General features: G+C 43.9%; 1 protein-coding gene across 4 annotated transcripts in view; it reads left to right on the plus strand.

Annotated features, from left to right (window-relative positions):
• Positions 1 to 16930, plus strand: part of nlgn1 (neuroligin 1) — a 156451-nt gene that overhangs the window by 49293 nt on the left and 90228 nt on the right. For 3 of the 4 annotated variants that reach the window (XM_029827575.1, XM_029827576.1, NM_001173491.1), the window contains 1 exon segment: positions 13417 to 13476. The exons of the other annotated variant lie outside the window; for it this stretch is intronic. In XM_029827575.1, coding sequence (XP_029683435.1) covers positions 13417 to 13476 — 60 coding nt within the window. 4 annotated transcript variants of the gene reach the window in all.

Here is a 16930-nt window from a genome sequence, read left to right on the forward strand (position 1 = left end):
GACTCAGCTTTGGTAATACCGCTTTTTCTGCTCCTGCTGTCAAGAAGGTTTAGACTTTTTGCCTCCAACAAGAGATGGTCTCGCCAAGTAAATCTGCCTTAAATCCTTCAATTTATTAAGCTGAGGCTAGAATGATGGCACACAAATAACTCAATAGGATTATGCAGTTTATCACCAGTAAATGACAGTCTGAGGTCAGGTAGCTCAGGTGCTCACGAAAGGTTGTTGGTTTGATCCCAAACCCTGGCACAATTCATGTCCAAGTGTGCTTAAGTGAGAGGCTGTCCCATTTTATTAGCGGCTTCTTGATCCTCAACATACATTCTTAACATAATTTATCTTTAAAGGTGCTAATAGAACACATCAACCGCCACATCCATCTCTAATGGTGTTAATGGAGTTGCACAGCAGCGGCACAGAAGCCTTCGCTGCTATTGCTAGGATCAGGCCCATTTTCTCCCTCTTATCTGCGTAAGTGTACCGTTGTGGACAGAAAGAAAGCATCTACAAAGACTGTTTGATCAGGCAGCTGTGGCATCAGCGTGGAAACAATTTTGTTCTGACCTGTTCTGTCTCTGCACCTCTGGGCTTCATCGTCTTTGTTTGTGACAGTCTTTTTGTGCAACGTTATAATCAGGGTCCTCACATTGATGATGCAGCAGCGGCCAGCACTTCCTGTTTGGCGTTTCCTGACTCCTCCCCTTCCCTCAGGCTCTGCAGATCTAGACCTGAGACTTGGATGGAGTAATGAAATTTTGATGAAAAGCTAAGTGCGCGATTTGTAGCAGGGCATGAAAGCATCTGCTTCACTGCTGCAATGAGAGAGGAAGATGGAAATGCTGGCAGATATGGGGCAGACACCCAGGAGCTGCTCCCAGTCTAACGACTCCATGTTGTGGCTGTAAATCTGTTTTTGCACAGAGGACAGTATGATTCTAGCATGCATGGCTCTAGTTTTACGTCTCCTATTCCCAGCAGCATATGTGAATATCTGCCTGAACAGCCCGAGTTATCATCGCACATGTCCGTATTTCAATCAGAGCATTTAAATAGATGCAAGTCATTTGACACTTTCAAATCGATTGAAATCAGAAGTTTGATTGAGTGAATCCGTGCACGGAAGCTGCAGACCAGAGAAACATTCCAACCAACCTACATGAAGACGACTCCCTACCTCTTTGAAATTGAAATGATGTGAAAATAGAATTGCGGCAGCAAACGAGCCGTGTTTGCTGCTCCCATCGGGGGCCAAACAAGGCCTTTGAACACACCTCTCTAATGTGGGGGCCCCGTTCTGGGACACGCTCTGTTCCCTAGAACGTCTATGGGCGCGCTCCCACTGAGGCAGAGATCCAGTAAAAACATCATCTTGATACACGTTTGGTTGAAAATTACACATGCAACCACAAACAGTCCAATGTGCACGCTGAGCTTTCCACACGTGCATATCAGTGAGGTGCTTATTTGTGCCAGGAAATAAAGGTTTAAATGCTGCTGTAGGTTTGAGTGAGAAGGTGAGAACACAGCACATCCATCTGTGGAAGGTGATCAGATGAAGAATTCAAGATGTGCTTTTTTATTTATGAGGTAAAAGAAACTTCACATCTCAAGTGAGTGTTATTAATTCATGATATCTTCTTAGGCAATGCTCTAAGGGGCCCATGCTCTTGTAAACTTCCTCTCTTTCATCTGTCTGGAGCGAAGGCTTCTCAGCTTCTCCTGACTGAGGTTCACCCTCAATTCCTCTCAGGAAACCAACACAATCCTGTGACAAAAGCTCTGAACACAGAACGAACTCATGATGAGGGAGGAGCAATGTGGAAGCAGCAGCAGCAGCCATGTTGTCCAGATGTAGGACATGGGAAAGTCTCAGGTTAAACAGGATACGTTGATGAGTTCAGGCTTTATCATGGGACCTCAAGAAGTAGCCTAATCAGACGTCTGACATCAGGGAACAGCAGCAGCTCAGGTTTGACCGCTGAATCTCTGATGACCTCGCTGATCCTGGAAGAGCTCTGATTGGACAACTTTGTTGGAATAATCATAAGAAGCTGTTCAGCCCAGATGAACCGTCATTACAGCAGATTCCTGATCCAGCTCAATTCTTGAAAACGATGTCTGAGCATGCTGAAGGCTCGATATTGCTGCCTTGCTGACTGACTGACTAGCTGTAAACAGGCAGCAGCACATGCAGCTGTAGTTGTGTGTCTGCTGTACTGCTGCAGTTATTCCTGCTGAAAACACTGTGGAGACCTATAGGTATTGAACGTTCTTGTCCCCGAGGAGCTCCCTCAGCTTCAAACAGTCAGCAACAAATCCGGGAGACGGGCGCCGGCCGACAGTGAATCACACATGTGCATCTTTGCAAACTTCTGAGGCCCAAGATAGTTTCAAGGAGGACAGCAAATGAGAGAGATCATCTTTTGGGGTCTGATCACGTAATATCTGACAGAACTGCAAATGAGAGTTACGGAAAAGTGGGAGAGAAGAAGAGAAGCAGGAGGGAGAAGACAGAGTGGAGTCGCAGCTCACCTGAGACCTCTCAGGTGTGTTAAATCAAATCAAATCAAATCAATCTTTATTTATATAGCATCTTATACAATCAAAATTGTTTCAAGGCACTTTCCAGAATCCCAGGGCCTAACCCCAGACAAGCAACAGTGGCAAGGAAAAACTCCCCTTTAATAGGAAGAAACCTTGAGCAGGACCAGGCTCATGTAGGGAAACCCTCCTGCTGATGGTCGGCTGGGTAGAGAGAGGAGAGGAGAGGAGAGGAGAGGAGAGGAGAGGAGAGGAGAGGAGAGGAGAGGAGAGGAGAGGAGAGGAGAGGAGAGGAGAGGAGAGGAGAGGAGAGGGAGAGGAGAGGAGAGGGAGGTAGCGATGGAGTCAGCCTCCCGTACCTGGACAGGGAACTGGTTCCATAGCAGGGGGGCCTGGTAGCTAAATGCTCGCCCCCCCATTCTACTCCTAAAACTCTGGGAACCGCAAGTAGACCAGCATTCTGAGAGCGGAGCGGTCTATTGAGCTGGTAAGGCATCACTAGCTCCTCCAGGTAGGATGGAGCTAGGCCTCTGAGGACCTTGTAGGTCAAAAGAAGGGTTTTAAAAATTATTATAAATTTAACAGGCAGCCAATGAAGCGACACCATTACAGGAGTTATGTGATCTCTTTTGTCAATACCTGTCAGAACTCTGGCTGCAGCATTTTGGATCAACTGGAGGCTTCTTACAGAGTACCCTGATAATAAAGAATTACAATAGTCCAGCCTAGAAGTAACAAAAGCGTGAATTCACAGTTGAGGCAGAGCTTCTTACAATCTACAGTCCGCTTGTATATTCTCTGGGTCCAACGTTGAGAGGAAACAGTTGAGAGGTTGCGAACAGCTGGGCAAAATGTTGCCCATTCATGCTGCAAAGAGCAGATTGTCCTATTTGGATGATGGCTGGGACATCTGGAGGGTCCAGGTTCAAAGGTTCTCTGAGCAGAAAATGTGGTGCTAGTAAACATTGAGTTCAGCTGGGCTGCTGCAATCAAATAAGCTGCTTTGTTCAATGTTCCTGTGTTGTTTTGTCAGCAGTAGTTTTAAAAAAAATATTTCCGTTGCTTAAATGTGACGTGACTACTAGTTCCAACATCTGCGGCTTTTGATGAGGACATTCGTTTTGATTTTTAGATGAGTGTGAAAATATTGGCATTAAAACCCCATGTCTAATGAATGCACGTGACTCTAATGCAGGCTATGTGTTCCTTTCAAGCACTGAAAGAAAGACAGACTGACACCTCGACTGATTGTTAGCAAAGAATGAGTGTGGCTCTGTTCATCTCCGGCTCACTGAGCGCCCCCCTCCCGCTCATGTTGGTGACTGTCAAATCAAAGAAGATTGCAAGCATTTGTCTAAAATCCCAGCGAGTGGCTCAAGCAGCGTTACCCGACTTCTTTCCTTTGCTGCTGCAGCCTCCAGCTTCCTTCTCTGGCCCTCTGCCCAGCAGACATCCCCCCCATAACGGAGATTTTGCTTAATAATCAGTGATAGACCTCTGCTGCTAATGATGTATAAACAGGAGGATCCAAGGGTAGAGAATATTCTCAGTCAATAGATAGAAAAAAGGGAAGAAAGACAGTGGCGTTGCCAATGGCAGAGTGTCTTCCTGCCGCTCCACTTGTCAATAAGGCATCTCTTTATTTGATGGAGGCAATTAGCGCTGAGGATTCATGTTAAGCTCGAGTCACATCAGCCTCCCGGAGCCAATTAGCTGCACTTGACCTTTTCTGCATGAGACGACTTTTCCAGACTTTCCCAATGCTTTTATATGTGTAGATCAACACACCTCCCAACAACACTGATGGGCTTTATGAAAGAAGGATTTGTTTCATTTTCTAGTACAGATTGTGTAAATGATTAAAAAAAACAACTTTCACATATTTTATATCAACCACAAAGGTGATTGTTAAGCATTGTGAGGGGCTGCCAACCTGCGCCTCAACTGTCTCCATCTTTGTCCCTAAAGCCTAACCCTTAACCTAACTCCCAACCCTGATCCCAACCTCGTCTCCTCTCATCTCCTTAACCACTTCATCCCTCTTGGGGTCACGGGGAGGGTCCACAAGGGGTGAAGGCAGGTCCCCTTCCCGGATGAATCCCCAGTTCATTCCAGAGTTCCTTGTTCAAGGGTACCTCAGTAGTGCTCTGAGGGTGTTCTGGCACTTTCCCTACTACCAGAACACCAGAACACCATGGTTTGTCTGTGCTAGGGCTCAAACCGAGAGCCCTCTGCTTCTCAGCCCAGCTCTGAACAGATTGAGCTATGACCACCCTAATCCTAACCCCTAACCCTTAACCCTTAATTCTGACCTCTAACCCCTAACCTCTAACCCCTAACCCTTAACCCTAACCCCTAAACCTAACCCCTAACCCCAATCCTTAATCCTAACCTCTAACCCTTAACCCTAACCCCTAACCTTTAATCCTAACCACTAACCCTGACCCTAAACCCTAATTCTAAAACCTCACCCTTAACCCCAACCAACAAATATATACTCACTTTCAGCTGCAGGAAATTAGTCTAAGATAGTGCTTAAATACATCTGTGAAAAAATTAAGCCAAAGGTGTGTTCATTTATCAGTGTTGGTAGGTTGCACCAGAGTCCATAAAACCAAAACCAAGTCATATAACTGTTGTTATTTCGAGTAGAAATTGAACCTAAATTTATTTATACTGCTGATGATTTTGTTTCAAATGAGTCAATACCATTAAAACTGATTGAAAGGCCTTCATGGAGTTTCATGTCAATACAGTATTAGCTCCCTGGAGTAAATCAGCCCAGAATTGTACTGGACCCAGACCTTCGTGTCGAATCCCACATTAATAGGACAAAGATGTTCTTATTCCACCTTAGAAACATGGTTAATGTGAAACCATTAATAAATAAAACAGAAATAAGATTGGGCGCAGTTACTCCAAGAGATTGAAATGACCACCAATGACCACCATGTTTTTTGGGAAGCATGGCTTGATTATATGGATGGACATTTGGATGCCTTCCCATGATTTGTGATGTTTAGAGAGCACTTTTTATGACCACTCTAACTCCAGACTCCATTCTTTCACTCTTACTTTTAAGTACTCTTCTTAAGATCCTAACATTAAAATTATAAAACTTTCTCTTATCTTTCTATCTTTTTTAGGGACTCTGCTCCAACTTGTCGGCACTTTTACCTATTTTTAACCTATTTGAATTGATTTTAATCCTCTGATTGTATCCATTTTTAACACTCTTTTATGACCTAATATATTTATCTACTCCATTATCTAGTTAATTAAATGATTTATTCTCTTAAAACTATTTTAATGACATGGCCAACAGGCCTGTGTGGCTCCTCTTTCTCTGGCCTTCTGGGCCTGGTCTTTAACTCGGATCCCGTCTGGGAGGGACTGCAGGAGGGACCCAGACCAAGACCCAGACCCAGAACCAGATCCTGACCATGAGCCAGAATCATTAAAGATACTGGAGGTGTTGCATGATGGATAATTTTCTTTGACCTGTAATCAGCAAAACAGCTCAAAACACTTACAATTGTAATACTGCAGAATGAATAAAAGGAATTCCTTGTTTACATGTCACTTGTCTGTAAAACGACTATAAGTTTGAATAAATAAGTGGTATGGGCTGGACTGCTTACCAGAAAGGATCACTAGGAAGACTAAAATAAAGGCCAGGACAGCCGGAATGAGCAGGGATTCATCGCAGCTCCTTGCACATGGCTTTTACACTAATTAGTTTTGTCACCATGACGCCGAGGCCTGGCTTTTTCAGCTCTCCTTTACGTCATGTACACACAGCGGGGGTCAGGAGTCAGGGTAGAGCAGAGCTGTTTGCAAGATGCTGATTTACACTAAAATGTGGCTTCTGCTTGCTGCAGAGCACAGCAGGCTAAAGCACAGGCCTCTGGTGACTTCTAAATCTCATCCTATTTCAATTTCTGTGTTGCTGCAGCAGCATAATAGACACTTTAAATACAGTGACGGCTCAAAAACAATTAAAAACATCTGCTGTTATTACATGAAGCAGAAATGAAATTGTTTTAAAGTGCCATTATCACTCCCAAGAGCAGTTGTGTGTAAGTTTCACAAGCATTTTGTTTTAATCAGAATTGTGGAACATGAATATAAATGAACCATCTGATCTACTAAATGATGTATACTAGAAGCATAAAAGGGTGTAAAATACTTTCATTTCATTCATGTCAGTTGGTGTGAAAATAATCCACAAGGATCTCACAATGAATAGAAAGTAGGAGTAATGCCCAGATCACCCACAATCCATCTGTGACGGCGATGTTATCTTCAGCAAGCAAAGGAAATGGGAGACCAAGCGTTCGTCTTTCATCGTCATCAATAAATCCGAACAATCACAGCAAGCACACCGCTCTGAATACAGTAAATCCCAGCACTGTTGCTTCTCTGCCCTTAAAAAATTGCCTTTGAATTGCATTTCCTGCCCTATAATGAAGCTAATTATGTTGTCCTCTGTCTCATTGTCAGCGAGCTAACAGATTAGCGCAGGCGAGGATGATGGCCCCAAACCTGCTGGGATATGATGATGTCAGAGTCTCTTTTATTAGTCAAATCAACCATTTTATCTCCTGACCCACCATTACTGCAGTTTACTGTTTGTTTGTTTATTTATTTATTGCCAGGCTGGTGTCTAGCTCAGGATGTCTCTGTGGACTCTCCTCCACACTAAAACAGGCTCATGAGGATGGTGGCTGGGCTGGTTTCCTGCCTCTTGCATGGAGACTGTTTTAACAGCCTGACACAGGCTGTGACAGGCTGTAACAGGCTGCAACAGGCTGCATCAGGCTGTAAGAGGCTGTGACAAGCTGTAACAGGCTATAACAGGCTGTAACAGGCTGCATTAGGCTGTAACAGGCTGCATCAGGCTATAACAGGCTGTAACAGGCTGCATCAGGCTGTAACAAATTCACTTCTCTGCCTCCAACATCTGAGAAACCACTTAAATTCTTTGTTATTTAGCAAATATTCAAACTTTTGTACATCCTGTATGTGTTTATTTCACATACATAAAGACATTTAGCACATATGTGTTCGAATTCAACCATCACTGCAAGAGTTCTTACTGGTTTTTCTAAAAGGCAGAAGTCAGAGTTCATTCTTCTGCCTTGTGTAAGTAGGGTCAGAAACTGGGGTTTAAAAGCGCTGCAGTGACTGTCACGCCACATTTCAGGCAGCACGGGCTGAATACGGAGCGGCGTTGACAAGTCTTGCTGCATGTGGCAAGGAGGGTTGCTTCAGAAACAGCTTGACTCTGGTAAATGCTCTGGACACGTCTCCCTTAACTGACTGTTGAGTCACTCCACAAAAAGAACCCCAACGTCTCATCTGATGTGAGACATGCAGACACGCAGTCCTGACACAACATGAGACAGATGAAAATATTGCTCAGGGTCTCCTAAAGCACTTTGGCTGAGTTTCAACCCTCAAGTCAGTCCAACAAAATCAACACCATCACGATGATGGAAGTGTGGCTGTAACAAATCTGATCTCTCTGCACTCAGGTGCCCTCCAGGCTCCTAACCTGTCTCAAATGGCTGTACCTCTGCAAAACACCACCACACCAATAGCTGCCGGAGATAGATAGTGCCGACGCACAAACAGCCGGCTCCTCCTACAGCGCTAATATGGAGCCAAACACACGTCATCGACTGGTAACGGCAATCAAGCTCTGCATATCTAACAGCAGCGTGGAGCTGCTTCACACACCAGAACATCAGCAGCAGGAGCAATGGGAAACGCGCCGCTGAATTAACGTGAGCTCTACCCAAAACCAAGAGCTTTGCTGCAAATATCAGCAGAATAGGTGGTTTGTGGGTCAGTGTTATATCCTGGATCACCAATAACTCCTCCCATCTTTCCACTAGTCGCAGGGCTGACAAACAGCTGCTGCTTAACCAGCGCTGCTCTTCTCCCTGTACTCCAGTCCTCATCTAATTGGCACAGCAGCCAAATCTAATCCACACTGAATTGATGGAAGGACTCTTGTTCTGACCATCTTTTTATGAAGGCTTTGCTTCAGAAGACACTGATTTGGGACAACGGCTATGCTGAGAGTGCTGATTTGTAATCTCTCTCCAGGATGTCTGCATGCTGAGCAATTCAATCTGCAGCTGCACTGAGTGACAGGAGGCTGTTTTACACTCAAAAAGTGGGAAACCTTTTTTTTTTTAAAGATCCAGTTCTTTTTAAACGGCTGTGGTAGTTAGCAGAGTCGTCACGGTACAAGATGTACTTCCTGTTTGATCTGCAGCTTTGAAGTTTGTCGACGTGTTCCAGGCTTAACATTCCCACATAAAAACTCCCATCAAGGACACTTGACTAATATCCTCCTTTGAAAACCCTCATATTTCTGTCTGATGTCACAGTCCTGCTTAAGCAGCAAGTTCTGTGGAAACAGGACGTTTAGCCCTGATGCAGCAGACATTTCAGCACATTCATGCGTTTTCATTCTCTTTGGTGTTTGGACCTTCCTGTTCCCCATCACACACAGTAGCTGTCTTCATGTCCACTTTAAAAAGAAATTCCAGTCCATGATGGTGTGGCTCTGTTGCTTTCTTAGCTGTAGACTGGGAATAAGAGGAGTAGGGGAAGGTTCCCACTACAGCCGCATGCCTGGGAAGGGAGCGAGAGATCGGCTGAATGGACTGACGTGAACATTCGTCTCAGCTATAACAGCGTATGTTCAGTGCTGTTATGTGACGCAATGAAAAAATGGGGAAGGCATCAGAATTGACAGATTCAAGGGGTGGGGGCAACTACTAAGGGGGCCACAAAGTTGCAAACATACATATCTGACAGTGAAGCAGGCCCCTGGAGGCCCGATGCAGACTCTGTTGGATTTATGTCCTCTTTGGGTGTGAAGCGCCGAAGCCAAAATAGCCAAAATAGTATCTGTTTCTGTCATTTTTATGTGTTCTTCGTAAACCTGAAAACCCCGACTTATTACTGCATTTAATCTTTTAGTGTGTAAGAACCAAAAAAAGTGCCAGTATTTTAAATTATATGATGCTTCTTGCTGAACTGGGAGAACCACACACACACACACACACACACACGTACACACACACACACACATATACACTGTATATTCTGTCATAGACTATTATAAATATGTCATCATACAGGCTTCTATATAAGCCCTCAGAGACTCTTATTTAGTTGGTTTCCTCTTATTTTTGCCTGATCATTTTGTTTTGTTCATCTCAATATTTCTGTGTCCTTAGACAATCTGAAGATGTTTAGAATTTCGATAATGCGTAAACTCTATAACTACCAATAGACTGTTATCTAAAAACATGGATAATAATTTTTCCTCTAATGCAGTATTTACTTTGTATAATTACACCATATACATTATAAATGCACAAATGCTGCAAATTGGGGCTGTTGTCACATTCTGATCAAGTGGGTTTTTTTTGTGTACATTCAGTGATCACGGCCTCTGTTAACTCCTCTCATCTGTCTGCTGGAGTGTATTAAACTCCCAGTTGCACTTCAGGCAATGGAATCTGTATTTATAGTTTATAGCCTGTAGGGATTTTATCCAAGGTCAGTTGTAGATTACCTATTTGGCTCATTGAGCTACTCGCTCCGTTAGATCCCTTTTTTAATGTGCACTGGAGATTGATTAAGCTGCTGTGTTTCCATGCTGCTGCTGCAACCGTGACTGATGTCTACACACAGCTATATGTATGTATGGGGAGCTCTTGTGCTGAATGGACGATCGATGCATGGACTCTCCCTTCCTGCAATAATTACCTCATCCAGCGGGGTGGTGGTGGTAAGGGGCTGACTCAGTGTGAGTGTGTGTGTCTGAGTGCGTGTTGAATCATGGATTGTTGCGAAGTGTCAGAGAGCATGAAATTCCTCTTCATCAACCTGCAGTCAATGCTGAGGCTGTCTGAGAATAGGTGAATAAGACTGACTTCCCGCACTGCTGCCAACCCGTAGAGAGCAGAAAGTGCTGTTTGTTTGAAACGCTCACAGATTTTCTGCTTTGATGACATGTTCACCTTTCATGTTCAGGCACATGCAGCTGATGACTGCCAGTCACCTCAATGATCTAATTGGCAATGGAGGATTTTTTGTAACTATGGCAATGATTGCAACCCTTTAGCGGTTCTCCTCAGAGCATATCACACATCATCCAAATCATCTCCTAAATTTTTACTGTGAAAATCCACAAACGTGTCATTTTTACCCACTTGGTCCAGCAGTTCTTTACACAGAAAAACAAAAAAACACAAAACCCCACAGATATGAGTGGTGCAGCAGGCCACCTGTTAATGACCTAGCCTTTAGCCTTTAGCATTCATCACCACCATAAGTCTCTGACAGTCATGTGTTCATCCTGTTTAAAGCTGTCTTTATATAAAATTTGAACAAAATTCACAAATAGGAGGAGAGGAGAGGAGAGGAGAGGAGAGGAGAGGAGAGGAGAGGAGAGGAGAGGAAACCATGACCCAGAGGCCTGTCAGGTGATCATGTTTGTGGACCCCAGCAGCCTTGGCCTATAACAGTATAACTAAGATGTTATCCTAATGATTAGACGACCCCCTAAGTATGACAATTTGTCTGGATAGTAACTGGAACTACAGAATTAGTAACAATAAGCTTTTTCAAAGATCACTGTTACCAGCTGAGGCTTCACCATGGGTCTGGATCTGTGCCACACACACACAAACACACACACACACACACACACACACAGCAGTGTAGGTCAGTGTGAGGGGCATCCTTGTCACTGGGCACTTTAGAATTGACACCTGATTGGTGTGTGTGTGTCTGTGTGTGTGTGTGTGTGTGTGTGAACTGTCACACAGCTGTCTTCTCCGCTGATCCCCACTAACCTCTAGTCAAACAGAGTTCTAATAGCTGGACATGTAGCTAGTGCTCCGTCAATCACATTCTGCTGTCTAAACTTTGTCAACCTGCTCAAACTTCAGTGTTGTTGGTGATTCAGACGCATTCTCCAGTCCTCCATTATTTCTCTTAAATTCTCTTAAAATCAGCTAAACTAAAATATGAGGCTGGATGAAGCCAAATAGTTCCTCTGCAAAACACAGGGCCATAGGACATTAGACTGGAATAAGCTTTGGCTTTGACTCCAGCAGTGCCAGAAATTGTCCGGGTGGATGTTGCCGACACACAGAAAACGTATCAATAAAAGTGGCCATCTCGAATGTAAACGCTCAGAAAACACGGTCACCCACTCTAATGGTGGCTCGGACCACCTTCATCTGTGATCACGGACACACTGGCCCTAACATTCTTTCCATAAACTTTCCAGGTGTATTTCCATCCAGTGTGGCGTTCCTTTCTCACCCATATCTTGTAGTGATGATGGGAGTGTCGCACCATGGAGCAAAGCTTCTCCAAAACATCTCAAAGGTTCCCAGTGGGGTTGAGGTCTGGATTCTGTTGGTCCATCCCTGTGTGAAATGAAGTCTCATCGTCCCTGAACCACTCTCATGATCCAAGCCCCAGGAATCCTGGGATTATCATCTTGGAATGTGACCACATCATCAGGGAAGAAGATCTGAACTGATGGAAGAACCTGGTCATTCAGGATCTTCAGGTCATCAAGTGGGCTTAAATAACTAGTTACCAGCTGCAAGGTAACAGCCCCAGCAGTAATGATCCAATAGGAGCATTCTGACCTGTTTGCGTGGTTAAATCCAGGCTGTAATAACACATCGTTTGTGTCACAAACTGTGTGTTATTATAGCATTACATTTACTGGACTAAACCCCATTTGTGATTATGGCTCAGTGCAGGTCAACATCCAGATAAGCCAGTTGCTTTTAGGGCACCAGAAGCCTTCTGAGGCTTTCTTGACCATTCAGTAAGCAGAAACGGTTATCCACACACAGAAAGCCCGGGACAGTGGTAATAACAGTAGTAGTAACAGTTGTTATAAGCTTGGATTCCAGCAATGATGGTTTGGAGGAAATGGAACAGTGTTCCCTCTGCTCAGGTGACTGTAGGCGGTCATCTGGCATTGTAAGGTGTGTTATATCACTGCCCTGTGTGTGTGTGTGTGTGTGTGTGTGTATGTGTGTGTGCGCGTGTATGTATCCACCCTTTTTTCATGCATCTCTTGCTAAATCAGTGCATGTTTTCAGGTGTGTAAAGTGTTGATCTGTGTGTGTGCACATGAAAACAGCAAACAGCTGACACTTTTCCCTGAAGTCAATACGGGGCCATGCAGTAGCCAGCCAGGCCTGATCTGGACCGCATCGTCCACCAGGAGCCGCTCCTACTGGACACATCACATGCTAAGCTAGGCTAACTGGAAGGGGTCTCTATTTCAAAGTATCTACACATAAATTCCAATTTTACTGCATTACAATACTATTTGGTTGCATAAATCAGAGACATGCTGATGAGCTCAGGCCTCTGCTAATGTACACATGTCAAAATGATGCTGGGAAATGTGTCATTTGTTTGTCTTTTCAGTGTTTTTCTCTTCTTTACAGCCTGAATCTGCTGGTTCTTCTCCTCCAGGTTCCAAATGACACCATCGTGCATCTAATATAACTCTTTTATGTCTTTGAATCCTGAGAGGTTCGCCCTCAGTCTCCTCATTTTCAATATTTTTTGCCACAAGATTTTTTAAGTCCCACTTTTCTTGCTCCTTAAACTTCTTAAAATAATTCCTGTGCAGAGAACTTACTGTTGAGATGTGAAGTGATCTGAAGATTTTTCAAAGAAAAGGGGCTGTTGAATGATTAATTATTGACATACTTTCTCATCTTTTGCGAGCATCTTTTGAAAGCTGTTGAAAGTGTGTTCTTGATCACCCTGTTTTCCTCCATTTTCTCCTTCTTGGTCCTGTAGGTCCTCTTACAAAGAAACACACTGATGATTTAAGTGATAGTGACCGCACGGATGATGAAGGTATTTTTTTCTACCCCATCCCCCCAAACTGATTTGCATGACAAGGGAAATCCAAACTTACCCTTTCTCCTCCAATTTTTATCTTCTTTGATTTTCTTACATTTCTTGTCCTTTTTTGAAAGTGATGGACATTTTCTTTTTGCTCTTCACTTGTAAAACTCTTTTGGCACTTGGATGTGTTTTGTCCCTTTCAGCTTGATGTGAAAAATTCATGTCTTCCATCATTCTTTGATAACAATACTTTAAACATAGGTTTGTTGCTTGGATTCGCTATTCTTTTTTCCTTTTCTCTGTTGCATCCCACCAGCAGATCAAGTAACAATTAAACCTTCAGCTAAAATCTGGAAACATTTCTGCATGTCTTTGTTTTCTTTGTTGATTTCTCTCGCTCATTAAAGTTTGTAAAAATGTTCCACTATTGATCAACTGTTCTTATGCTAACACCTCACGGTTGGGCCTTCAAACCACTCACCTCGGGCAGAGCCTCAGACGGTCGGTGGCTCCTGTGTTGGCATGGCAACACTGAGGCCAATTTCCTCTCCAGACTCTTCCATCTGCATCTGCTGAAGCCACAATATTCAGCTGTGCTGATGATGCAGCCCAAATGTTGGATGTCTGAGGAACCTGACAGTCTTCTGCTGTCCTTGTGCTTGGAGATGATCCTTCACCTTTCAGAACATAAGAAGTATAGAAGTGATCATCCTGTCCATATTACAGTAACTAAAACCAAAGCCAAAGCTCACACATTTATTCCTTTATTAACCAGTATTTGAAATTCAAAAATAAACAACTCTGTTGAATCAACAAATTCAGACGTAAATGGAGCCAATGTTGATGTATCTCATCCATTTTCCCTGCCGCACCGACAGATATCCATTTAAAAGTATGTTCATTAAAAAAAAAAACATATATTGATGAATATGCAGTTATCTTCTTGCTGAACCTATTTTCCTCGACTCCATGCAGAGTCTGATGCAATTACACGTCCTTCGTGTTGCCATGCAGAGACCAAGATGGCAACAGCGAACAGGCCAGCACATGTGATGATGAAACTCTGAACATCTAAGCAGGAACCTGCCTGAATCTGCAGCTCTGAGTCCTCACACCTCCGTCTCAACATGTCCATAGAAAGTTGCAACAGTGTGCAAGACGGCAATTAATGTGAATTGCACTGAAAGCCCAACCTTTTATGTCTAAATAAATTAATACAAAAAAACCAAATAACCTTTTAAATGTCACATTACAAGTCAGGGGGCCTTGCTAAAACCAAAGATGGAGGTTCTTCCCCTACAGGCAGCCACAGTGCATCTTTAATGGCTAAAGTCTTAATAAGGCACGGCTGTATAATGTGACAATAAACAGACAAAACTGTCCCCCCTCCTTTGATCTGCCCTGTCATGCACCTCTCTGAGAGTTCTCAAACACACACACACACACACACACACATAGTCATGCAGATCAACGGAATGAAAACTTTGATCACCAGAAAGATGTGGTGGCGACAGCATTTCAGGGAACTGTGCTGCAGAACAACCCATGTAGAAGGTGTGCTGTTCTGCCAGGGTCCTGTCTCTAGCACAGGTAGCCCATCTTTAGGACAGTTAGCCCATCTCTAGCACAGGTAGCCCATCTCTAGCACAGGTAGCCCCTCTCTAGGACAGGTAGCCCGTCTATAGCACAGGTAGCCTTCTCAAGCGTCTCTTCTCAGTCTCCACACTAGCTTTATCAGCAAATCTGCTGTTTGGAGACGTAAACACAGACGTCCCACAGAGCCCAGGATGCGTTCAAAGCCCTTTTTTATGATTGTGAATATTGCCAGATTGGTTGGGAATGGCTTTAGAGGAGCAAGGATGTTATGAACTATAATATGTGCGCCGCACGGCTCCCCCGATGCCTTATAAAAGATTATACATATACTATTATATATTCCTCTGGACAAATTGAGAGCAGGATGAAAGGTATGGCTTCTGCTAAAAGAGCCAGCCAGAAAGCTCAACAGGAGAGGCCTACTGACCTGAGAGCAGTGTCTCATCTGTTTATGACTCTGGTTTCTTTTTAATGCCCTTCCTGAAATTTGGTGCATTTCTTCATGTTTAAAGCTCAAAGCTCCAAGCTCCATCACCTTCTGTGACTGCAGGAACGAGGCAGTCATAGAAACACTGCATGAAGCAGAACATCCTCGTCACTTTCAGGGGGACGTCTTCAGAAATGTACTCATTAGTACATCTTTACACCCTACTGTAATGTAATAAGCTGAAAATTAGAACTAAAAATAGACACAGAAGTTCTAATTTGAACTGGGACAGCTGTGACATCATGCTCTCAAGGCTTCTACTGCACACTGTAACACAAACCTCCAAACAAATACAAGGGAACATGAAGAGCAGCATCATCGATTAAATCTGAATAAGAGATCCCATTAATGGACTGAGGATGCTGGTGGATTGGTCTTCAGCCTCTTTGGATCTCCCACCAATGATAATATCCTCCTCCGCCTGGATGATGAGCTGTCTACATGGCAGACGGAGCGCATGCTGCAGCAGCCCAGGGCATCTCTCAGGGCTTTCTTGGAGATAGCGTAGGTACCTGAAGCTCTTTGATCATAACCTCATTCAAAGCATGGAAGCAAGGATCTTGTCCTCCACTGACTGGGATTCCTTTATCCTCTAACAAGCTCTCTCATCCCAAGGTTAGGGTAAACCCAGCTATCTCCTTTTTGTCCTCTTTTCCTGAAAGACTATTGAGTGTTTCCATCCTCTCCCAAACATCTTCCTTAACGTCAGTCTTGTTTATATACTTAATCAGAAGCTTATGAAAGATTCCAGGGAGATCTACAGCATGTTTAGCAATTTACAGTAGAAGAGGCCAAACCCATTAAACCTGGTTCTGGAAAATGCTGCCAGGATATTTATCTACCCTCTAACATGGCTAGCCCATAACTCACCTCTAATTCTAAATAAATAAAATGAAATCCTCTGAATTATATCATTGAGTTGGATTCAGAGATATCTCACCTTTCATCATTAAAAACTGGGAATTTCCCACTGCTCAGAGCGGTGCGGTCTGTGGCTCACAGCAGCACCATCTGTGTCTCACAGCTGTACTGTCTGTGGCTCACAGCACCGCTATCTGTGGCACACAGCAGCACTGTGTGTCTCACAGCAGTAAAATCTGTGGCTCACAGCAGTACCATCTGTGGCTCACAGCAGCACCGTCTGTGGTTCACAGGGGCAGAGTCTGTGGCTCACAGCAGCCTCCACCTGCCAACAAAACAGATATAGGTGAACCAACATCTGCAGTGGTAACTACAAAGAGCCTCGTCATAAGCAACATTTAATAACTGGTGTTATTATCAGTGGCATGTTTGCCATCAGCTTCACAGCTGCTGACAGTGGAATGAGAGTTGATGCTGTTATCTAATCACTCTCATCACCACTGTCCCAGTTGTCCAAAT

Source organism: Takifugu rubripes, chromosome 20, assembly GCF_901000725.2.
Source record: "Takifugu rubripes chromosome 20, fTakRub1.2, whole genome shotgun sequence".
Lineage (NCBI taxonomy): Eukaryota > Metazoa > Chordata > Actinopteri > Tetraodontiformes > Tetraodontidae > Takifugu > Takifugu rubripes.